Source organism: Mytilus galloprovincialis, chromosome 1, assembly GCF_965363235.1.
Source record: "Mytilus galloprovincialis chromosome 1, xbMytGall1.hap1.1, whole genome shotgun sequence".
In the NCBI taxonomy this organism is placed as follows: Eukaryota; Metazoa; Mollusca; class Bivalvia; order Mytilida; family Mytilidae; genus Mytilus; species Mytilus galloprovincialis.
The window spans coordinates 114,876,085-114,897,480 of NC_134838.1; the positions used below are offsets into that span (position 1 = coordinate 114,876,085).

The 21,396-nt window shown below is 30.4% G+C and overlaps 1 protein-coding gene across 1 annotated transcript; it reads right to left on the reverse strand.

The window, feature by feature from the left end:
- Positions 1–1,901: 1,901 nt before the first annotated feature.
- On the reverse strand, positions 1,902–21,308 carry LOC143052597 (spindle assembly abnormal protein 6 homolog). Its single transcript, XM_076225664.1, has 16 exons — positions 20,958–21,308; positions 17,285–17,345; positions 16,744–16,823; positions 16,350–16,454; positions 15,299–15,473; positions 14,674–14,751; positions 14,004–14,123; positions 13,323–13,439; positions 11,364–11,633; positions 10,756–10,899; positions 10,031–10,156; positions 8,949–9,030; positions 8,065–8,177; positions 6,130–6,237; positions 5,444–5,589; positions 1,902–4,905 (listed from the first exon to the last, which is right to left on the reverse strand). Exons 1-16 carry the CDS (start codon positions 21,020–21,022, stop codon positions 4,698–4,700), a joined length of 1,998 nt encoding a protein of 665 aa, XP_076081779.1. The 5' UTR covers positions 21,023–21,308; the 3' UTR covers positions 1,902–4,697.
- Positions 21,309–21,396: the final 88 nt, after the last annotated feature.

Genomic DNA, 21,396 nt, shown 5'->3' on the forward strand with positions numbered 1-21,396 from the left:
TGAACACTGTGTAACGAATTTATCCTGATTTTGTTATATTACATATTATTATATTCAAATTCAATATTAGGACAATGTCATCCAAACATATTTTAGATATTTAATCTAAAACTGTGAAAAATTTTTAAAAAAAATAGGGCTATATTATTATTATTTTATTATTTATCAGGTGAATGGTATAAGGGAGATAATTCCAATTGACGTAATAAAAAAATTGTACTGACATTTATTAGGACAATATCAGCCAATCAAATTGCGAGAAATTACTCTAAATCAGGATAAATAACTAATCATGAGAAGATAAATCATAAATGCCTTTTATGTTTCAAAAATAATAAACTGATATCACAGAGATATGTCTCGCCTTTTTGTAATTTTGATTATGCAAATATAGAAATCAAAACAGCAATACCTTAACATCTTACATAAGTTATGCAAACATTCAAAGTCAATGAACCATGACTGAGTTACGTGGCTAAACAATCTCCATGTAAATTATATGTGCCAATGCTAATACAACTGCATACCAAATACTATTGACTTATGTTATAAGTCGTTCCCAAATCTAAATACAAAAATTAGCTTTTAAACTATGTAAAAGTTTCAGTCAATGAAGCTTGAAGAGGGGGTCGGGCTATATGATCTCCATGGAACAATACTGGCAAATTTGCATACCAAATATCATTGATTGAACATTAAATTAGCAGTTCATCTTGAACTGATCTAATCACAAACTAATACATGTTAACTAAGATAAGTTTCAAAGTCATTAGACTATGACTGAGGGTAGAGACCAAATATTACCCATGGAAATGAGATGTGCCAATGCTTATACAACTGAATACAAAATATCATTGACCTACCACTTGTGGTTCCCCATAAACTAGACCTAATCACAAACTAATACATTGTTGATTCCATCGCCGTCACCGCCGCCGCCGCCGGAAACAGCATACATATGTCTCGCTTTTTGACTCCGTCAAGGCGAGACAAAAACGTTTCTTGGATATTTCAGACAGTTTTAAAATAAAGCAAGTAGGGAAACATGTAAGAGGCAATTTTTTATTTAATTTCTGAAACATTTAAGCACTATGAATGTATTTATCTAGTTCTTGTCCTGCCTTAAAACTTGTTTTGATGCACATGTGTGTCTGTTCTTAAAAATGTATGTGGTAAACATGGCCATATTTGTAAATTCTTTCAGACGAACCTTAAGTTGTTTTTAAAGACATCAGTCCATTTACAACAGAACTTTTGTTGTAGTTTAGAAGGTCATTCATTTTAATATGAATACCCAAAACTGCATATTTGTTTTGTGAATAACTCGGTCCTGTATTTTTCAATTAATTTTAACATTTACGAAATTTGTTTAAGAACATGTAGTTTCTCTATCATTTTCTAGTGTTCACTTGATAGGATGATCTATCAAAAGTCATATCAGAATCCTTAGGATTCAAACTTTTTAATAAAAGACTGATTATTATGTCCAATTTGTAAATCTGATCCTGATAAACTGATCCATGAGCAAGTACCTGCAAACAAATAGGTGCTGTTGTCAGAACTGGTCAAATCAATAAATTTCTAAACATATTACCTGATTCCAAAAAGAGAACAGACACAGGTACATTTCACATTTGGTTAAAATAATTCCATTGAAATAATATAAGCACTTTTGTTTGTCCTAAAAGGTTCTTTTTATAGTACTGGTTTAAAGAAAGGTTAGTTGGCAGACATGCTATTTAATAAAGATGGCAACAGCTCTTTGGCCAGGTTAACTAACAACTTGTCAATATTAACATCTATATTCCAATATAACGTGAATGACATAAAACAAAAGAACAAAAGAAAATGAGGCTTGTTGTTGTCTTTTTCTTATCCTTGATTTAATCAATACTACAAAATTTCAGTTTGTATATGAATTTATTATATATTATTTATATAAATAGTTAATACATTTACATAAAATTATGTACACATTTGTATATATTTACAATTATTTGCTTTAGTGCAGTACATGTCAACAAGTCAGTAATTGCTCTCAATAATCTTTAATAAATAGTGTTAATGATGTAATAACATATCTAATACCTCTATAAACCAAGAATTAACAATTACCTCACCTATAACTATATAACTTCAATAAATCATATAAATTTGATATATAAACAACTGTTTTACTGACCAATAAATTTTTGGATGATATTTTATTACAGTTCAATAAGTTGCAGGCAACATAAAAGTTGAATTTGCTGATCTGTTAGTTGAACCACTTGTTCTGTATTAGCTTTGGTTAATATGGAAATAATATAGTGAGACTAGTTCTACAGAGATCCCTTTTTACACTCTTTCATGATTTAACAATAACTGTAAATCAATGATTTCCTGGTCTTCCTTAGAATATAGCAAAATGAAGTAAGTGTCCTTTCTTTATACACTGACAATTTAACCTGAGCAAAGATAATGATATAAATAACATTTCAAAAGAAATATCATCAATACCTAAAGAAAGTGCACAGAGTGATAAAATGTTATCTACATTGTGAAATTCAATGTCATAAATCTGATTTTGGTTATCAGGCTGTAAGGAAAGCACCTCAATAACCTCTTATTTTTCTAAAACACATCCTTCTGTGTAACAAAGTCATTATTCACATCAAAATAATTCAACTGAAAACTAGGTGCAAATAGTGTAGTGGACTAAATTGTGTTTCCCCTCCATCTTAAGTCCCTCCAGGAAATAACATCCACAACAAACGCATTCTAATACCAACTGTAAATTCAGCAATTATTGCCATGTTTTTATTATTGCGAAAAATGCAACAGGGTTACAATCACATTAATTTAAACTTACATTGAAACATTTTATATGAATGAAACTAGATTTTCCTCAATTTCGCAATAATTAAAATTGCATTTTACTCTGAAATGACAAAAGGGCAATAATAAATTGACGCAATAATTTCTGAATTTACAGTAACTAGTTAGTAATGAGAAGGAAATCCAGAATTTAGGTAATAATCAGTGTTCACTAATATAGTGAGCTAAACAAACCTTAAAGGCTTTAAATGTTGTCGAGGACTGGAAATCACTAAACCCATATGATTAAAATACGGTGGAATTTTTCATAAAAAATGTTAATAGACATTATATAGAAACAAAATTTTATGGCCAATAAATGAAAATGTACAAATTTAAGCAGGCACTGTTTCTAATATCTGCCAACATTCACTTTTTCCAACATATGGCTTGAATTTCATCTTTATTACAGAATATCAAAAAAGAATACACACTTTGGTTCTCAAATGGATTTAAAATGTTTTCAAAATCCTTAATGCTAAGTAAAACAAATCTTTACATAAGAGTAAAACATCAGTAAAACATTGGCTGTAACCTGGGGTCCAAAATTACCAGTTTAAAATGAATCCCATGACACAATTCTTTGATTCCAGTGGCTTTTTACATATAACTGGGACTAAAACTATCTATGCTAAAACTATTATAAATTATGAAAATTGTCTTAAATCTGATGTTAAAAAATAAATAATGCAAGTTGAAGGGGTCATAACTTTTAAGGTTATATGAAAAAGAAGTTATTCCATATTATTAGTTATATCAAAATTATTTGTAGGACACAAAATGTCAGATTGAAACAAGAGTGCACACCCTAAAATTGCTTCCCTGTTTTGTTGATTATGATTGAATTTATGTTGAGTCTGTAATATGAAGGTTTTAGTACATGTACATGTATCAAATAAACTTTAATTCATTAATGATCTATGTAAATGATTTCAATGTAAGATAAATCCAGTCAATAGACATGTACACCTTACAATCAACCATACACCATCTAGTTGATATATTATTTATACCATCTGAGATAGAAATGAAAACTTAACTCTGGTCAATGAACCATGAAACGAAGTCAAAGTCAGGGGAAAACTGTCTGATGGAATTTGAGGCCTTGCAAGGATCAAATATAGTTACTCATAATAGGCAATTATTTCACATAACAAAAAACTACCTGGTAATTTTTTTTTAAAGTAGTCTTTGAACTATGAAAATGAGGCCAAGAGCAATGCTCATAGCCTGATAGAGTAAAACTTTGTAACAAAAGGCATCTGCATAGAAATATGATACATCTAGGTCAATCTCCCTTCAGGAAAATAAAGCTTTATATAAATAATTTACATCGTAGCCTCAAATAGTAATCCCTATGTCCAGCAAGCTGCAAAAATTTAATACTATGTAAACCTATTTCAAAATAAATTTGAAAATGTCATCAAAATCCTAACCAACCATACATTATTTATTTTTGTAGTCTTTCAACAATATTTTCTTATTTCTTTCTGGGAAAGGTCTATACTGTATGAAGTTTTTAGATGTACATTGGAAAGCATAAAGTTAAATAAGCTAGATTTATAATCATTCTTGAATCCACTTTTTTTGTTGTTGTTTCACACAAGATAATAATATTGTCACTAAAATGTATCCTCTTCAAATAACACTAGAACATATTGGTAGAGCGTTTGAATTGAAGCATATAAAGTTGAGAATTGACTCCTTGTTATTCTGCAAGATGTGAACTGTTACAGAAATGAATGTGTTATTCTAGTCAAGGTTCTGAACCGACTAGAATTGTTTGTGTACGACACTGGCAAAATTGATATTTTATAAATCTAAAAAATATCTTTTAAACATCAAGACATTTTTTGACCTGGAAAATAAGCTGAGGCAAGAGGAGGTTGTGTAGTCCTTGGTACAATACCCTGCTGACTAAGTCGGGCAGAGTTCAGATTTGGTGCCGAACTAGATATTGTAGGAGGAGAATGTGTCCTAGGTCCTAGTCCTCGGATGTGTATTGCATCATCACTTTTCTGTAAATACTTGGGGTCTAAAGGTGGGTCACTGAAAGCAGAAAATAATAGTATTTATTATAAAGTCAAGCATATTCATGTGTTTAACATCAGAAACATTTATTCTGGGTCAATTGCCATTGAAATTTAATGGAAATTATCTATTTTCATTATTTTCTCATTTATAAGTCTTTGTTAGATAACTTTAATTGTTGTCAATCACTTTATATTAAAGATGCTCATTGCAATAAAGGTAACTTACTACACCATGATAAAATTTCTAGTAAAATTAGAGAATAACCAAAATTGGGACATCACTATATTATAAGAATTCAAATTCAAATACAACTATTCTACTAAAAGCTTAGGAATTCCTAAGTTTATTCAAGTTGGGCAAGGGTTGGTCATGGACTGGTCAGATCTAAATGGTAACTAGATATGGTATATCTCCTTCATTGTTAAATAATATTGGTCAAAGTGTTCAAAGATTCAAGATAGTTGTCTTGGTTCCTCTGATATAACATAGTCTAAGAACCACTAGTACTTGTGGATTGTCATAGTATATTATACAAGTGGCTGAGGTTACTTACTTTTCTTTATCTCCTCCTGAATGGTTGGAAGCAGGTGAGTGGTGGTGAGGTCTTATCTCCTCTGGAATGGGAGGAGGGGGACCACCTCTACTTCCTGATGGCTGAGGTATTGTAGTTCTCCTAGGATTTCCTGGGTTGTATTGCACCTGAAAAAAATTGCTTGAGTTGGATTGTTGTAATATTTTTAACACATTATCCAATGAACTTACAACTGACTTCAGTTCATTTGAATAATTATAACACTTCATAACAAAAGTATAGTTTATTTCATGTAAAGTAGCTCTACCTTAAAGTTTCCATTTGTTTGACAAATTAAAAAAAAAATATCATTATATTCCAAAATGAGTAGTACTTAAGAAAAATGAAAAATGATTTACAAACCTTGTATCATAACAGCAAGTCAGAGGTTTTTTTCAACATCTACTTTTAACATTTTTTTAAGGATATGCAATACACAAAAGTTTAACAATATATGTAAACAAATGTGGTTTCAAGCTTGACTAATGCATTTTTGGGGGGGATGTTTTAATAATTTTTTACACTGTGTTCTGTTTTTTCATCTTTTTTTCAGTATTTGAGATTGATCCTTGGTCATCTATTCCATATATATACCATTTTTAACTTTTGTTACTGGATGTAGTTTCTATCTGTGGCATACTTATTAACAGGAGTTATAATTAACTTACTTGTGGTTGTCTGTTGGGATAATTTCTTGGTACTCCTACCCCTGAGTTATAATGGTGTGAGTCTGTGTGAGATCCTGCAGAACCATAACTAGATGTACTATAATTGTGCTGTAAGATAAAATCAACTGTACATTATGAGCTATCTATGTATGTTTTCAATTGTACAAATTGTACAACTAGAAACTGTTAACTTATAATTATTTTCAAAATCCCTAATATTTCAAACAAGAGGCTGTCACAACGACAGCAAACCCGATTTATTAACATTTATTTGTGTCCTGGCAATATCACAAGAACCATAACTGATGAACGATGAAATGAAAATCGTCAATATCAAATTTGACCTGCATTTTGTCATCAGTATCAACATATTAAAATTTGAAAGAGCTTAAGTTGAATGGTTCATGAGTAAATGCAACAACATGAATGGAAACACCATTTTTTGATCTTTCAAGAACCATAACTCCTGAACGGTAAAAGTCAAAATCGACATTCTTGAACTTGACCTCCATTTTGTCATCAGTAACAACATATTAAAATTTGGGAAGCTTTGATTGAACAGTTCATGCGTAAATGCACAGACACGACTGGAAATGCCATTTTTCAATCTTTCAAGAACCATAACTCCTGAACGGTAAAAGTCAAAATCGTCATTCTTGAACTTGCCCTCCGTTTTTTCATCAGTAACAACATATTAAAATTTGGGAAGCTTTGGTTGAACAGTTCATGCGTAAATGCACGGACACGACTGGAAACGCCATTTTTCAATCTTTCAAGAACCATAACTCCTGAACGGTAAAAGTCAAAATCGTCATTCTTGATCTTCATTTTGTTGTCAGTAACAACATATTAAAATTTTAAAAGCTTTGGATCATGAGTAAATGCATGGACAACATTTGTTTGCCGCCCGCCCGACTGCCCGACCGCCCGCCGTACATCCCCAAATCAATAACCGACATTTTTGTCACAAATATCTGGTTAATAAAAGTACTAATACAAAAAAAAAAACTCATAGAGAGAAGTAAACATATTCCTTTCACAGTCTTTTTCTTGTGTTAACCCTTAGACTGCTGCATTCATTTCTATTGTACTTTTGTGTATTGCTGAATTTTAATCACTGATGAAATAAACATGTTCACTTAAAATTGCTGTATCTTTGTAAATATTGAATATTCATCGATAAAAGTTATATACAAAGTATTTTAGATTCTGTATTTTTTATTTATTTTATTTTTGGGTGAGTCTGTGGTCATTTATTACCTGTACAGGTGCAAATAGAGGTAAACAAACGTAAATATTTTTTATGTTTTATTAACAAATCCATCAATGTAAAAACTTTACAAAAGTATCCATGACTTCAGAATTGTAACAATATAGTTAAAAATCTTTTTTAAGAACTAGTTCTATTGTGATTATCAAAAGAAAAAAGTTTCTTCTCGGACCAACAGCCTTTTTTATGCAACTATTTTCCAGTATTTTTCTTCCGACTTTCACTGCGCCGACTTTTACTTCTATGTACAAATATATTTATACGACAAGTTCATTGTTATAGCTTTCATCAATAAATAATCTTGACAAACTTAAAGTTTGGATATTGATGTCAGTGATCAATATTGATTCACATTTATAAGGCGCAATGATAAACATTGCAAATCCTGTTTCATGTTATCCATTTCAAACAAAGTCTGGGGAATCCCTGTGGTTCTTGCTTTAAAAGTCTTCTGTTCGCAGTTTTGGAGTTACGGAAACGAAAAATAGTTACACGTAGCAGTAGCGGAATGCTTTATAGGAACGACAGTAGTCGCGCTTAGCAGTCTAAGGGTTAAATATCCATTTCTACCATTGTAATTATTATTTTTTTCAGACATAAACATTTGTATATCTTAAATTTAAACACATGCTTCTATTTGTTTAATTGTTAATAATTTTACAAACCACAGCATTTCCTGTAGGTCTAAATTTCGATGTGGCTCCTGGCATTTCAAATGTTCCTAATCTCTGATGTGTCATCTGTGTCTCGTTAATCTGTTTATTTAACCAGTTAATCACTAAATAAAATAAAACATTAATAAAGTACATTGAAAGTACTTATTTGAGAATGGTTGATAGCAAAATTTATGATATCATATGTTATCTACACATTACAATAATAATTGAAAAAGTAGTATAAAATCATAACAATTTTGAAAATGGTACAAATTCATGTAACGATTTACACCACTTGGTCGATGCCACTGCTGGTGGACGTTTCGACCCTGAGGGTATCACCAGCCCAGTAGTCAACACTTCATTGTTGACATGAATATCAATAATGTAGTCATTTTTATAAATTTCCTATTTACAAAACTTTGAAACTTTCTTATCCCAGGCATAGATTACCTTAGCCGTATTTGGCACAACTTTTTGGAATTATGGATCCTCAATGCTCTTCAACTTTGTACTGGTTTGGCGTCACTGATGAGTCTTATGTAGACGAAACGTGTGTCTGGCGTACTAAATTATAATCCTGGTACCTTTGATAACTAATTAAATCACAAAACATTTCCATTTACCTTCATAAGGAACATTCAAACCAAAACTTTATTGTAGACCTGTACATACAGATAAGCTCATTAAGTGCCTAGTTCAAAGAATTTCTGTCTATAAATATATAAAAGAATAATTTGGTAACCATTTATATTTTTCTTGCATGTTTCTAATTGACTGATTTGCATGGGAACTATAAATCTTCACTTAAATGTATGCTAATACAATGCATTGGCATTATCACTTATAACAATACATACACCATTTTCACATTTCACTTATAATACACATACCATTCTCGTTTGTCTTTAACAACTGTTTACTTTCTTCTAACTTCTTTATAGTTGTCTCTAAGTTTTCACTTAACTTTTTATTCTGAAAATATGATGTAATATGAAGGAGAATGCAGTGATTTGTCAATATTGAATAGCCTTTTCAGTGATTTTCATACAACAAAAAATTTGTAAGGGTTCTGCGGAACCCAGTGTCTCGCCTACTTTTGCTGTAAATTGCAGGCTCAACAAAAATGAGGGAAAAAATCAATAAAAATATTCCGCTTGATACTATCTTTTGATTGTAAGAAGCTTCTGTCCAAGTTCGGTAAAAATCCAGGATAGTTAATGAATCTAATAAATGTTTTAAAAACTTTAACCGCAGACTGGATGTAATGTTAACTGGAAGAAAAACTAAGTCCATTTATAAGTAAAATACAGATACACAGGTACAAAATATTAACAAAATTTCCTTCTAGCTACTAGATTTTGATCGCAAACAAGCTTCTGTCCAAGTTTGGTACAAATTAAAATAGTATAAGAAAGTTATAAAAAAAATTAAAATTTAACCACCGAGTGAATGTGTTGTTTCCTGGCAGAAAATCCAAGTCCATTTAAAGTAAAATATGGAAAAAATGGATTTATTGTTTTACAAAATTTACTTCTGGATACTATCTTATGATCATAAACAAGCTTCTGTCCACGTTTGGTAGAAATCCAGTATAGTTTAAGAAAGTTATTACAATTTTAAAAACTTTAACCGCAGAAAAACTAAGTCCATATATAAGTAAAATCAGAAAAAATGGAATTTTATTTTCACAAAAGTTACTTCTGGATACTATCTTATGATCATAAACAAGATTCTGTCTAAGTTTGGTAGAAATCAAGTATGGTTTAAGAAAGTTATTAAAATTTCAAAAACTTTAACCACAGAGTGAATATTTGCGGACACCGTCGCTGACGACACCGACGATGATGGAACTTAGTCTCGCTTTTTTAGACTAAAGTTGAAGGCTTGACAAGAATCAATTTAGCTAAAAGTAGTGAAATATTTAATATACTCATAATTTTAAGCAAAACCTGTAAGTAATTGTCTGACAAACCTCATCATCTGTGGTCTTGAGAGTATTTTTCGTTGTTGCTAAATCTTGACGTAACTTTTCTAGTTCATGGTCTTTATCACCTAAAAGTTTTTCTTGTTCTGTGGCAATCTGATTTCTCAATTTGATCTAAAACAAAGCAAATCATATAAGTAACAATTGTTATTTTTTTCATTTCAACTTACAACGTATAGCATACATTTCTAAAAAAAAAAATTAAAGAGGACTGTTCTTTAGTGATGCATCTATTTCTCTAATCCTTTGTTTGCCTACTACTAAAAAAATGAGGTTTACTGTACTTTTTTTTATTTTTTTTAAGTTATTACAAATTCTTTTAGATACAGAATTTTATTTAAGCCCTTGCTGTTTTTACATTTATATTTCATGAAATTTTCATCGCTGTTTCACAATTTTGAACATTATTTAAAGCACATAACATGACAAACAAGAATGTGTCAATAGTATACCAATGCCCAACTTGCACTATCATTTTCTCTGTTTAGTGGACCATGAAAATTGGGTCAAAACTCAAATTTCCAATACAATTATACGGATCATATCATAGGGAACATGTGTTCAAGTTTAAAATTGATTGGACATCAACTTCATCAAATTTTAACCTAAAGCAGGACAGAAGGACAGACAGACGGACGAACAAACAGTTGCACAGACCGAAAAACATATTGCCCCTAGGTCGGGCATAAAAACATTTCATTAATCATAATAACCTTAGCATGATAATTTTTAATTTCTCCTTGTAATTTTTTTATTATTTCATTTCCCTTCATGAGTTCCTCTGACATTGCTTTAACTTTATTTTCTAGTCTCTGTTTTTCTCTCACTCTACCATCTAATTCTTCTTCATATTTTCTCTGTAAAACAAATAATGAATATATAATGAATGTAAAATAATGAATGTAAAACAATGAATGTAAAATAAATAATAAAACCTGGTGTCATACATACAATAAAATATTTCAATAGAATTGTGTGTACCATGTTTTGATATTTTTATCAACTTCATACCTCTGTTCATGTATAGGATATAAAGGTATTTCAAAACTTGGTGGAAGTATCAGTTACCGAGAATTTTACATGAAACTAAGTGATGTTCAAAAGATGTTACAATTTGTAGACTTTATAGCCTTTAAATTTTAATGTCGGCAATAAACTTTAATCAAACCACTCTTGGCAAATATTTTAAAACGCAGAATCCAAAACTGGCTTTTGTTATCAACCAAAGATTAGTTAAGATACAGTTAAAAAAATCAATCAATACATATGAGATACAGACAGTAATATTTCTGTAATCAAGATTTTTACTTTAATAAGATACCTTTTGGTCCTGTTCTGATCCTAACAAATCAGAAGATTTTGCTATAAGATTTTCCTTATCCTTCATCTCCTGTTCTAACACAGCTAACTTAGTTCTCATTTGGTTTATTAACTTTTCTTGTTCATGATATTCACTGTCCAATGTAGTATTTTGTTTCCGTAAACTCTGAAGTTCCTGTTTTGCCCTCAAATGTTCCTCTTCAAGAGAAGATAATTTAGATTTCAACTCTCTTATAGAAGACTCAGCTTTATATTTCCTGTCTGTTAGATCCTATGATATAAATACAATAAAATAGACACCTAAAATAGCAACAATCATTCTTAAGAATTATCGAAAAAAAGACATTATGTATATTCAGAACATCAGATATCTTCATTTGTTAAGTTTGTGTATGTTCAGAACATCAGATATCTTCATTTGTTAAGTTTGTGTATGTTCAGAACATCAGATATCTTCATTTGTTAAGTTTGTGTATGTTCAGAACATCAGATATCTTCATTTGTTAAGTTTGTGTATGTTCAGAACATCAGATATCTTCATTTGTTAAGTTTGTGTATGTTCAGAACATCAGATATCTTCATTTGTTAAGTTTGTGTATGTTCAGAACATCAGATATCTTCATTTGTTAAGTTTGTGTATGTTCAGAACATCAGATATTTTCATTTGTTAAGTTTGTGTATGTGCATCTGCAAAGTTAACAGAACAACAACCTTTAAAAAAATTTAAATCCTTAACATTCTCAACCCAAACAGTTGCTACTTTTTTTCTTTAAATTTCAGCTTTATGTGTTGCACATGAATATAGGTTGAAAAACTTCAACAAGGTAAATCAAGAAAAAGAAAATCTAAGGAACCTATTGCATTCAAGTATTTGTAGATATGCAAATGATATAAGACTTTTAATTTATTAACATAATATGCACATATTTCATGAAAATGGAGAAATAACTGATTTGATGCAGTTTTATATCCATAATTCCTTTGTGAAAACATTGGGAAAATAGTTATAAAATTTAGAGAATGTTTCTTTTAAGTAAAATACATAGACATCTTCCAACCAAATATAAAGTTGGTGTGCCATCATACTTTTCTAATCCAAAATATACTCAAAATAAATATAACACAAGGAAAATCAGTAACGTGACGGTACCCAAATTGCACCTATTTTGACAGTTTTTTCACCTAAGTTTTTTTAAGATCAAGAAAAAAATGTCCATACTGTGTTTATTTTGTAGCCCTATCCTTCCTTATTGTATAGGTACACCAATTTAATTTTGAATCCATATTGAGTCATAAAAAAATGGGTTTGAATCAACCTCCAAACTATCCATGATTCTGTAATGAGGAGTACCCAAATTGAATCCATGCTTAAATTCACATCATCAAAAGTCTAATAACCGAGCTTTTGTTTAATTTCTTCAAATATTTTAAACAATTGGATATTAGTCCATGCTTACTCTTCATATTTTACGAAATAGATACTTATAATATATTGTATTTGCTAATTTTAAAAAGATGACGTTTTGATGACGTCGCCTGGTGACGTTTTCGTACATTTTGCTTTTTCAGTAAACAGGCCATCTGTTGATAAATACTGTGAACGTTTTGTGTATATCTAAATATGTTTACCTATGTTGAAAGACGTGCATAATATCAAATCATAAAAATACAAATTGTTTAGTCTCTAGGAAATCTTGTAAGATTCCCGCTGCTAATTTTTCTAAATAGGTGCAATTTGGGTACTCGGTGCAATTTGGGTACCCTTACGTTATATCTACAAAATATAATAATTACGTCATGGATTGTTATCATGGTTACTTTTTGAATAGCAGTGGTTTTTCTTTCTGAACTTCTTTAACTTCAATCATGTAAGGGCAACTTTAAGATCACATATGGTAACGTAAAATATGCACTAAATTTAGGCCAATAATTGCCACTGTTTCTTTCAGTCTAAACAAACCTTATTAGATCCTTCAAATTCATACAAGCGTGATTCTAATTGCTTTACAATCTTCATGTGTGCTTGTTCTAAATCTTTTCTATCTCGCTCCTGTTTCTGTTGGAAATTACTCTGCATCTATCAATAGAAAACACTTCTTTCAAATCCGTGACCAAGAACTGTTTGTTCTAAATTCATTGAAATTAGCAAATTGTATAAGAAAGGAAATGTGAACACAATATTATTATACAGCTCTTATTCTTTAAAATGTCTAAAAGTGTTAAGCTTTATAACTGATAAGCAAAATTTATCATGTTTAGATTTGTGAATATAGCCAATACAAATATAACTGAAAGGTCGTGTCAAAATTCAAGAACCTAATATTATTAGTATGCTCATGGGGATATAAAATGCAAATGGGACAGTCACTATTTCAATATGTATAGGACCATTTGTAATTCGGTTGTTCCTTACAGAATTGAAAAATTGATTCATATCGTTGGTTGATTATTCATTAAGCTTTGGTGTATGGTTTTTGAAATTTTACCCCAAAATCTTCAAAATTCTATTTGGTGACTTGGAAAGGCTGTCACATTCCAAACTCTGTGCTCACACTTTCAAAGATATTATATATCATTTTAAGCAGATTCCCTACAATACAATATTAACATGGTTAAACCAATGTTTTACTATATAATGTACCTGCAGCATCTTTTCTTTTTCTGTTGCCATTTCATTTTTATGTTTAGCCGACATTTCATTTAATCTGGCTGACCATTCAGCTTTATGGTTATCTAGTTCTATTGTCTTACTGCTTAATGTCTGTAAAATTACAAGAAATATTTGTTTTGAAAATGCACACAATAGATCAACAGAACATAAATATTCATTCAGCAGAATTTAGTGGAAATTTTGAATAAACAAAATAGGCAATGTGGCAAGCAAAAGCATCCACAAAATCAGACATGCACAAATAGCACACCCATAGTATAACTGCTAAATTATCTTAGGGAAGTATGATCTTAATAAATATTTTTATGATTCATTTTTAAACTGAATTGATGAATAATTAGACTGTATTAAAAATAACACCTATATGTTTTTATTCATTATAGTATTAAATCAAAAGAATTTTGAGATTATGCTCTGCTTTGATTCAATTCTATAAGAAAATTATCGTACAAACTTTCAATCTATATTTATTTAGCTCTTTTTGTTATATTACATCATTGTGTATAAAAAAAATATTAAAATTTTACATGCTAAACTAAGAAAATTTCTACTTTTTAAAGAATTTTGTTTGCAACTATGTTTTCTTGTTAACAAGCTATGCTCCTTTACCTTTTAAGTTCCAGAATATATATTTTCCTACCTCTTGTGTTTGTTGCAGTCTTTGATTGAGATCTGTATCTGTATGCTCTAACCTCTGTTGTAGTAATGCATTGGTATCCTGAAATATACATACTTTTAATTTCAATAATAGTTACTTTTGTTAAATGTTTGTTTTATATACTGTTTTGATTGTAGCAAATAATTTCCATAAATAATGGTTAACTTACTGTGAAGTAATCAACGTCCATTACAAATACTTGGACAAAACAAATATCCAAATACATTTGATTTCACAATTTTCTGCGCGATGATCACATATTTTTTTACCATTTGTTTGACACATCTGAATAAATTCTGTAGTCTACTTAATAAGATATATAACAGAAATTGTTTTAGGCACCGTTCTTGATAGATTTTAAAGTAAAATATATGTATTTTCATTTTCTGATTAAAGCAACCTTCAAATTACAGAAAGATGATAGAAAAATATGACCTCTACATATCTAGATAAATCCTAAGTATAGCATGATGCAGTGAACAACAGTATTCTTTATTCATAAAGTTATCAACACTGTCAAACCAGTACTAAAATTACAAACAGAATACGAATCAAATATGAATGTAATTTTATCGTAAAACTATTTTTAACATCTATGAAATATTACCTTTAGTTGTTTAAGGCAATCTGCCAGATATTTCTTGACATCTGAATCTGTTCCTGGTATAAACTTGAGACTAAGATGAGTAAGATGTTTGAATGGATTTGTCTCTATAACATTTAACATTCCTGTAGTTCTCTCATTAGTGTAACTACCTTGACTTACAAAATGCAAGATAAATCTGCAAAATATCAAATTGACAATCAAATGAGAAAGAAATTTGATCACCAAAAGTATTTATCAACAGGTCATATTCTTTTTTATAAAACACAAAGATATTTTTTCCCAAAGAACATAAAAAATATTGTTTTGTTAGTAATTGTGTTTTATTGGACTTTTTTTAGAGCAGTGGACAGAAAAAAAAGTCTATTTATTCAGTTCTTTATACATGTGTACATGTACTTATATTAATATATAGTTTTCTTCACATGCAGAGTGCAGTGTTTAATATGTATAACCAGTAGAACTGAATTATTGCTCCCTAATGAAACCCATGCTTTAAGTATCTGGTAAACCTGTTGAAGACCAATGGATATATGAAGATATATTTCCCTATGTCATACACTATTTTATTTCATAATTTAATGTATGATATAAAAACATTTATAGAAAAAATAATCTGATCATTGGTCTTAAGGAAGTTCGCTTGTCATGTTTTGGAATTTGTCAGATTTTCGAATTCCTCTGGTTTAATCTATTTGAATGCCTTAAAAAAATTTGCCCATTGACCCCCATTTTTCTGTTTTTAAATCTTTTATATGTATAATGATAAGCCATCTGTGAAAGTCTTATAAAATTTTGATTATTTTTTAATAGTTTTTGAAAACTTAAATTTGTCCATGATAAAGCTATGAAGTCAAGAAAGAATATTTTCCGGCCAAAATTTCAACATGTGTTCAATGGCTATTATCTCGAAAACAAGCACATTGTCCTTTATGGGTTTTTTTTCTTTTTTGATAACTTTATTTATCATCTATCAATATAAACTAATGTTTTGAAAAGTTAATTATTTTGAAACTGAGAAGCAAACTCCTTTTACAAACTTATCTTGGCTTACTTAGGCATTTCCTTGTGTTCTTCACGTATGCACATTTCTAACAGATCTACAAACTTCTGAGGAAAAGCAGCAAAATCCACCAACAAACCTTGCTGAGTTTTCAAACTACAAACAGAAAAAAAATGAAATTTAAATGAACTTGCACATAATAAATAGTTCATGTTTTATATATAATCTATTATCATATTATCATATCATGTTAAATATTAAACAAAAATTGATAGATGGCTTCACAGGACTGAATACAGGTTTTATGTGCACTACTTAAACATCATTCATACTGTATCTCATCATCCTAGGTTAAATGTATGGAACACAAAATATAATTTAGGAAATTTTCCTAAATATTTTGTTAAACATTCTACATGAAAACAAACAAATATGAGTATTTTACCTCTGAAAATCTTCTTCACCTAATCTTAATGTGTACAAGAAAAATAAATCCCTCTCATCTGTCAGTCTTACTACCAGCTCCTAAAATAATAGAAATTAATAATAAGTTTACAATAAATATTTATGACATTGTATTCTGAATTTAAAGATTTAAATAATTTAAATCATATGTGGAAAGTTTATCTGTCTGTCACATTGTTTATCATCATGCTCATAGCACTGTTGTCTTATTTTCTATTAGAACCAAAATTTTAAGTGCATTGTATATGACTACTTCCATTGACTTCGTTGTATACAGAGGTGATGCATGTAACATAACCTTTCCATGAACAGTCAGCCCCAGAAGTATACCAGTAATCAACCATCCAGCCATTTAAGTGTGAACATTGTAAAAGGCTATTGAAAACAGTATAGAATAAGTACATGTATAAATAATATCCGGTAAATATCTTACACAAAAATTTAAAACATCTATTGAATTTTTTTTTTTTTTTTTTTGTTCTGTACAAAATAAAAAAGAGAACAGTGTAATTTGATTTTACCTTTTTGTGGAGAGGTGAGGACAGGGTTTGAAGTTCCATCTTCAAATAAACATGTTCTCTCCTGAAGAATATAAAAAATATGTAATGTACATGTAATTATTACATGGTTAAACAAATTCGTTTATTCCTAATTATCTCTCATTTGTTTGATGCCAAAAATTACAAATACATGTATAAACAAAATCTAATACATGTACATTTGTACATTTCATTTATATATACTTGTAATTTCAACCAAGGTCATGAAGGTCACAATTTACTCCTTGCATTATACAATCCAAAAACCCAAGTGCAATATTAAAGAAAATCATACAAAACTGGCATACATGTGACAATGTCTGACATCAATCCATAATCTATAATTATCATCAGTATTACATTTTTCAAAATATTTAACCTGACTGGTAATTAAATAAATGGTATATTGAAGACAATCTTAGACTATAGAGTCAAATGAGCCAGGGTCACTTTAATTCCTAACAACTAAACTTAAAACTTTGTTGGATCATGAACTTGGTAAATTATTTTTATTCACCAAAAGGAAATGATTGAAGGAAAGGAGACTTCCTAGCTTAACCCCTAGGGTGGTACCAACTAAACACATTTTGATTTATTGCATCAATTAAAATCAAGACAGTAAAATACATGTAAAACTTAATCAAGCTAATGATGTACATTTACATGTTATGATGATGTAACAAGATTATTTTTGTAAATAATCAAATTTTTTTCAAGGAGGAAAATTGCAAATTGATCATGTTGATTGCATAAAAAGTCTCAAATATTTCATTCTTTGAAAGCAATAACTGAACCAATTTTAAACTAGAGGCTCTAAAGAGCCTGTGTCGCTCACCTTGGTCTATGTGAATATTAAACAAAGGAAGCAGATGGATTCATGACAAAAGTGTGTTTTGGTGATGGTGATGTGTTTGTACATCTTACTTTACTTAAACAGTCTTGCTGCTTACAATTATCTCTATCTATAATGAACTTGGCCCAGTAGTTTCAGGGGAAAATGTTAATAAAAATTTACACATTTTATGAAAATTGTTAATAATTGACTAGAAAAGGACAATAACTCCTTAGGGGGTCAATTGACCATTTCGGTCATGTTGACTTATTTGTAAATCTAACTTTGCTGAACATTATTGCTGTTTACAGTTTATCTCTATCTATAATAATATTCAAGATAATAACCAAAAACAGCAAAATTTCCTTAAAATACCTATTCAGGGGCAGCAACCCAACAACGGGTTGTCTGATTCATCTGAAAATTTCAGGGCAGATAGATCTTGACCTGATAAACAATTTTATCCCTGTCAGATTTGCTCTAAATGCTTTGGTTTTTGAGTTATAAGCCAAAAACTACATTTTACCCCTATGTTCTATTTTTAGCTGTGGCGGCCATCTTGATTTGATGGACGGGTCACCAGACACATTTTTTAAATTATATACCCCAAAGATGATTGTGGCCAAGTTTGGATTAATTTGGCCCAGTAGTTTCAGAGGAGAAGATTTCTGTCAAAGATAACTAAGATTTACGAAAAATGGTTAAAAATTGACTATAAAGGGCAATAACTCCTAAAGGGGTCAACTGACCATTTTGGTCACGTTGACTTATTTGTAAATCTTACTTTGCTTAACATTATTGCTGTTAACAGTTTATCTCTATCTATAATAATATTCAAGATAACCAAAAACAGCAAAATTTCCTTAAAATTATCAATTCAGGGGCAGCAACCCAATAACGGGTTGTTCGATTCATCTGAAAATTTCAGGGCAGATAGATCTTGACCTGATAAACAATTTTACCCCCGCGTCAGATTTGCTCTAAATGCTTTGGTTTTTGAGTTATAAGCCAAAAACCCCATTTTACCCCTATGTTCTATTTTTAGCCATGGCGGCCATCTTGGTTGGTTGGCCGGGTCACGCCACACATTTTTTAAACTAGATACCCCAATGATGATTGTGGCCAAGTTTGGTTTAATTTGGCCCAGTAGTTTCAGAGGAGAAGATTTTTGTAAAAGTTAACGATGACGGACGACGGACGCAAAGTGATGGGAAAAGCTCACTTGGCCCTTCGGGATCAGATAAAATTTTAAACAAGATATTGGTAAAGGCTAGCCTACAAAAGACAACTTGGCTACTCACGGAAGGTCATGAATACACAGCATTGTCTAAAGGAGCATTATAAGGAAAATAATTATTTATGAATCATTATTTTAATAAATATTTTTCTGTTATTTATTGCCATATGGGAGTACCCTATTTAGACCCGAAAAGTTTATGATTTGATTGGTTCGGATAACATGCTAAAATCAAAGAGCAGATTGCTCTGAGGGATACGATTGCCATTTTTCATTGACGCATGTATACATGTAGCTGGATAATATTCTTTTCAAAACTAATTCAACTGCACATGAAAAATGTAATTTACGTAATCTGAATAGTTACAAAATAGCCAATCCCAGTTAAGTGTATGAACAATGTACTTAGGCCTATTGTGTTTTATTTTTGTACTAACAATTCCAAGTTTACTTTCCACAGCAGTCACTAAGACTCAGAGTGAGAGAAGTATTTCACTTCGTATCTTATCACCTATTTTCTTACGATAATTCTATGAGGAACCCCATTCCTAACTCTTTAAATATTTAAAGGGAGACAACTAAAAACGATAATATGGGGACGAAGTCCCCTATTACAGTAGAAAATTCAATAAAAAAAAAAAAAAAAAAAATCGGGAAAATTTCCCGAATTTTTCATTGTACTAATGAACTCAAAATCGTTCAATTTTTTTTTGTCGTGTTTTTTAATTTCCGGATCTGCGCAGAACACATAACTCTACTTCCTTAGACCGGTCTTGTTGTCGTGAGACTTTGATTAGCAGTCTAGTAAAATATAGGAACTCAAGGAACACAATACCAATATTTCATTTTTAATCATTCTTTGTCTTTGGTATGAATAAACGTTAGGCCTACCTGATGCATTGCGTTTCTTTGTTTACATTGAACATGACGTCATAACTTAAATAACGTCACAAGTAAAATCCCTAACAACAGAACCAAAATTGGAAACGTTACGGTATTTCCGTATCTTTTTTTTAACAAATTAATATTTAAAGTACAAAAAAAATAATTTAAACAAACTTCTTCCCCATTCACAGGTAATGCCTGCCTCATATTATGGAAGACTCCATTTCGCCTGAAGGGGTGTTTAAGTTAAACCTTTACGATATGGTGGAATCCGACATTGTTACTACCAGAATTGTTGCCAAGGAGTTCCACATGCTCTCCATTTTCTTGTGTCTCTCAGAGCTTTACGTAAAAAGAGCGGGAAATTGTATCATCAACGACAATATATTACTGGGGAGTAACGAATGTTATGGAATAAGGGATCCTCATAGAAACCAAGATGGCGGTTTTACAATGTAAATAATCTTGAAAATGTGAAGGTCAGGATTATACAGTGCAAACACAATAAAAGGTAGGACAGTAGTAGATATTTGGACAGGATTTTACTTCCGCTAAATGAAAAAAATCATCTTGAGTAAACACGGCTGACATTTCAATTTTTTTGGACAAAAAACATGGTGCCAATTTTACATGACAGGGACTTTAAGCTACTGAGGTTCTCCCACTGCCCTGCGTCATGTGTATGCCGTGGAAAAGTTTACCTGTCCTCCCTGTCTGGACTCTTGAATAAAATTGGAACACGCTTTGTAAATAACTCATCACACATCTTCAGTTTATTTCTTTTCTCTCAATATTAAAGAAATGTTATTTCTGATAATACAATAACATTTATTTTACTGGCATGACTTCACGACTTGACTCATGAGCCTAATTAAAGGAAATTATTGTCTATTGATAAAAAATAAACTTATATTAATAATTATTTCTTTGTTGATTAGTTTGTCAGAGTTAATTTCAGTGTATCATAAGTGTTTCAAAGGAAGATAACCACAATTCCATCTGCCATTCCAGTTAAAAATATCAGTTCAATCAAAACAATTTATTTTGACATGTTTGTGCAGCCCGCTAGATTATTACAAATTTCGTACGGAAATGTTAAAAATTAAAACGAATACTTCGATTAAAAAAAAATATGTATCG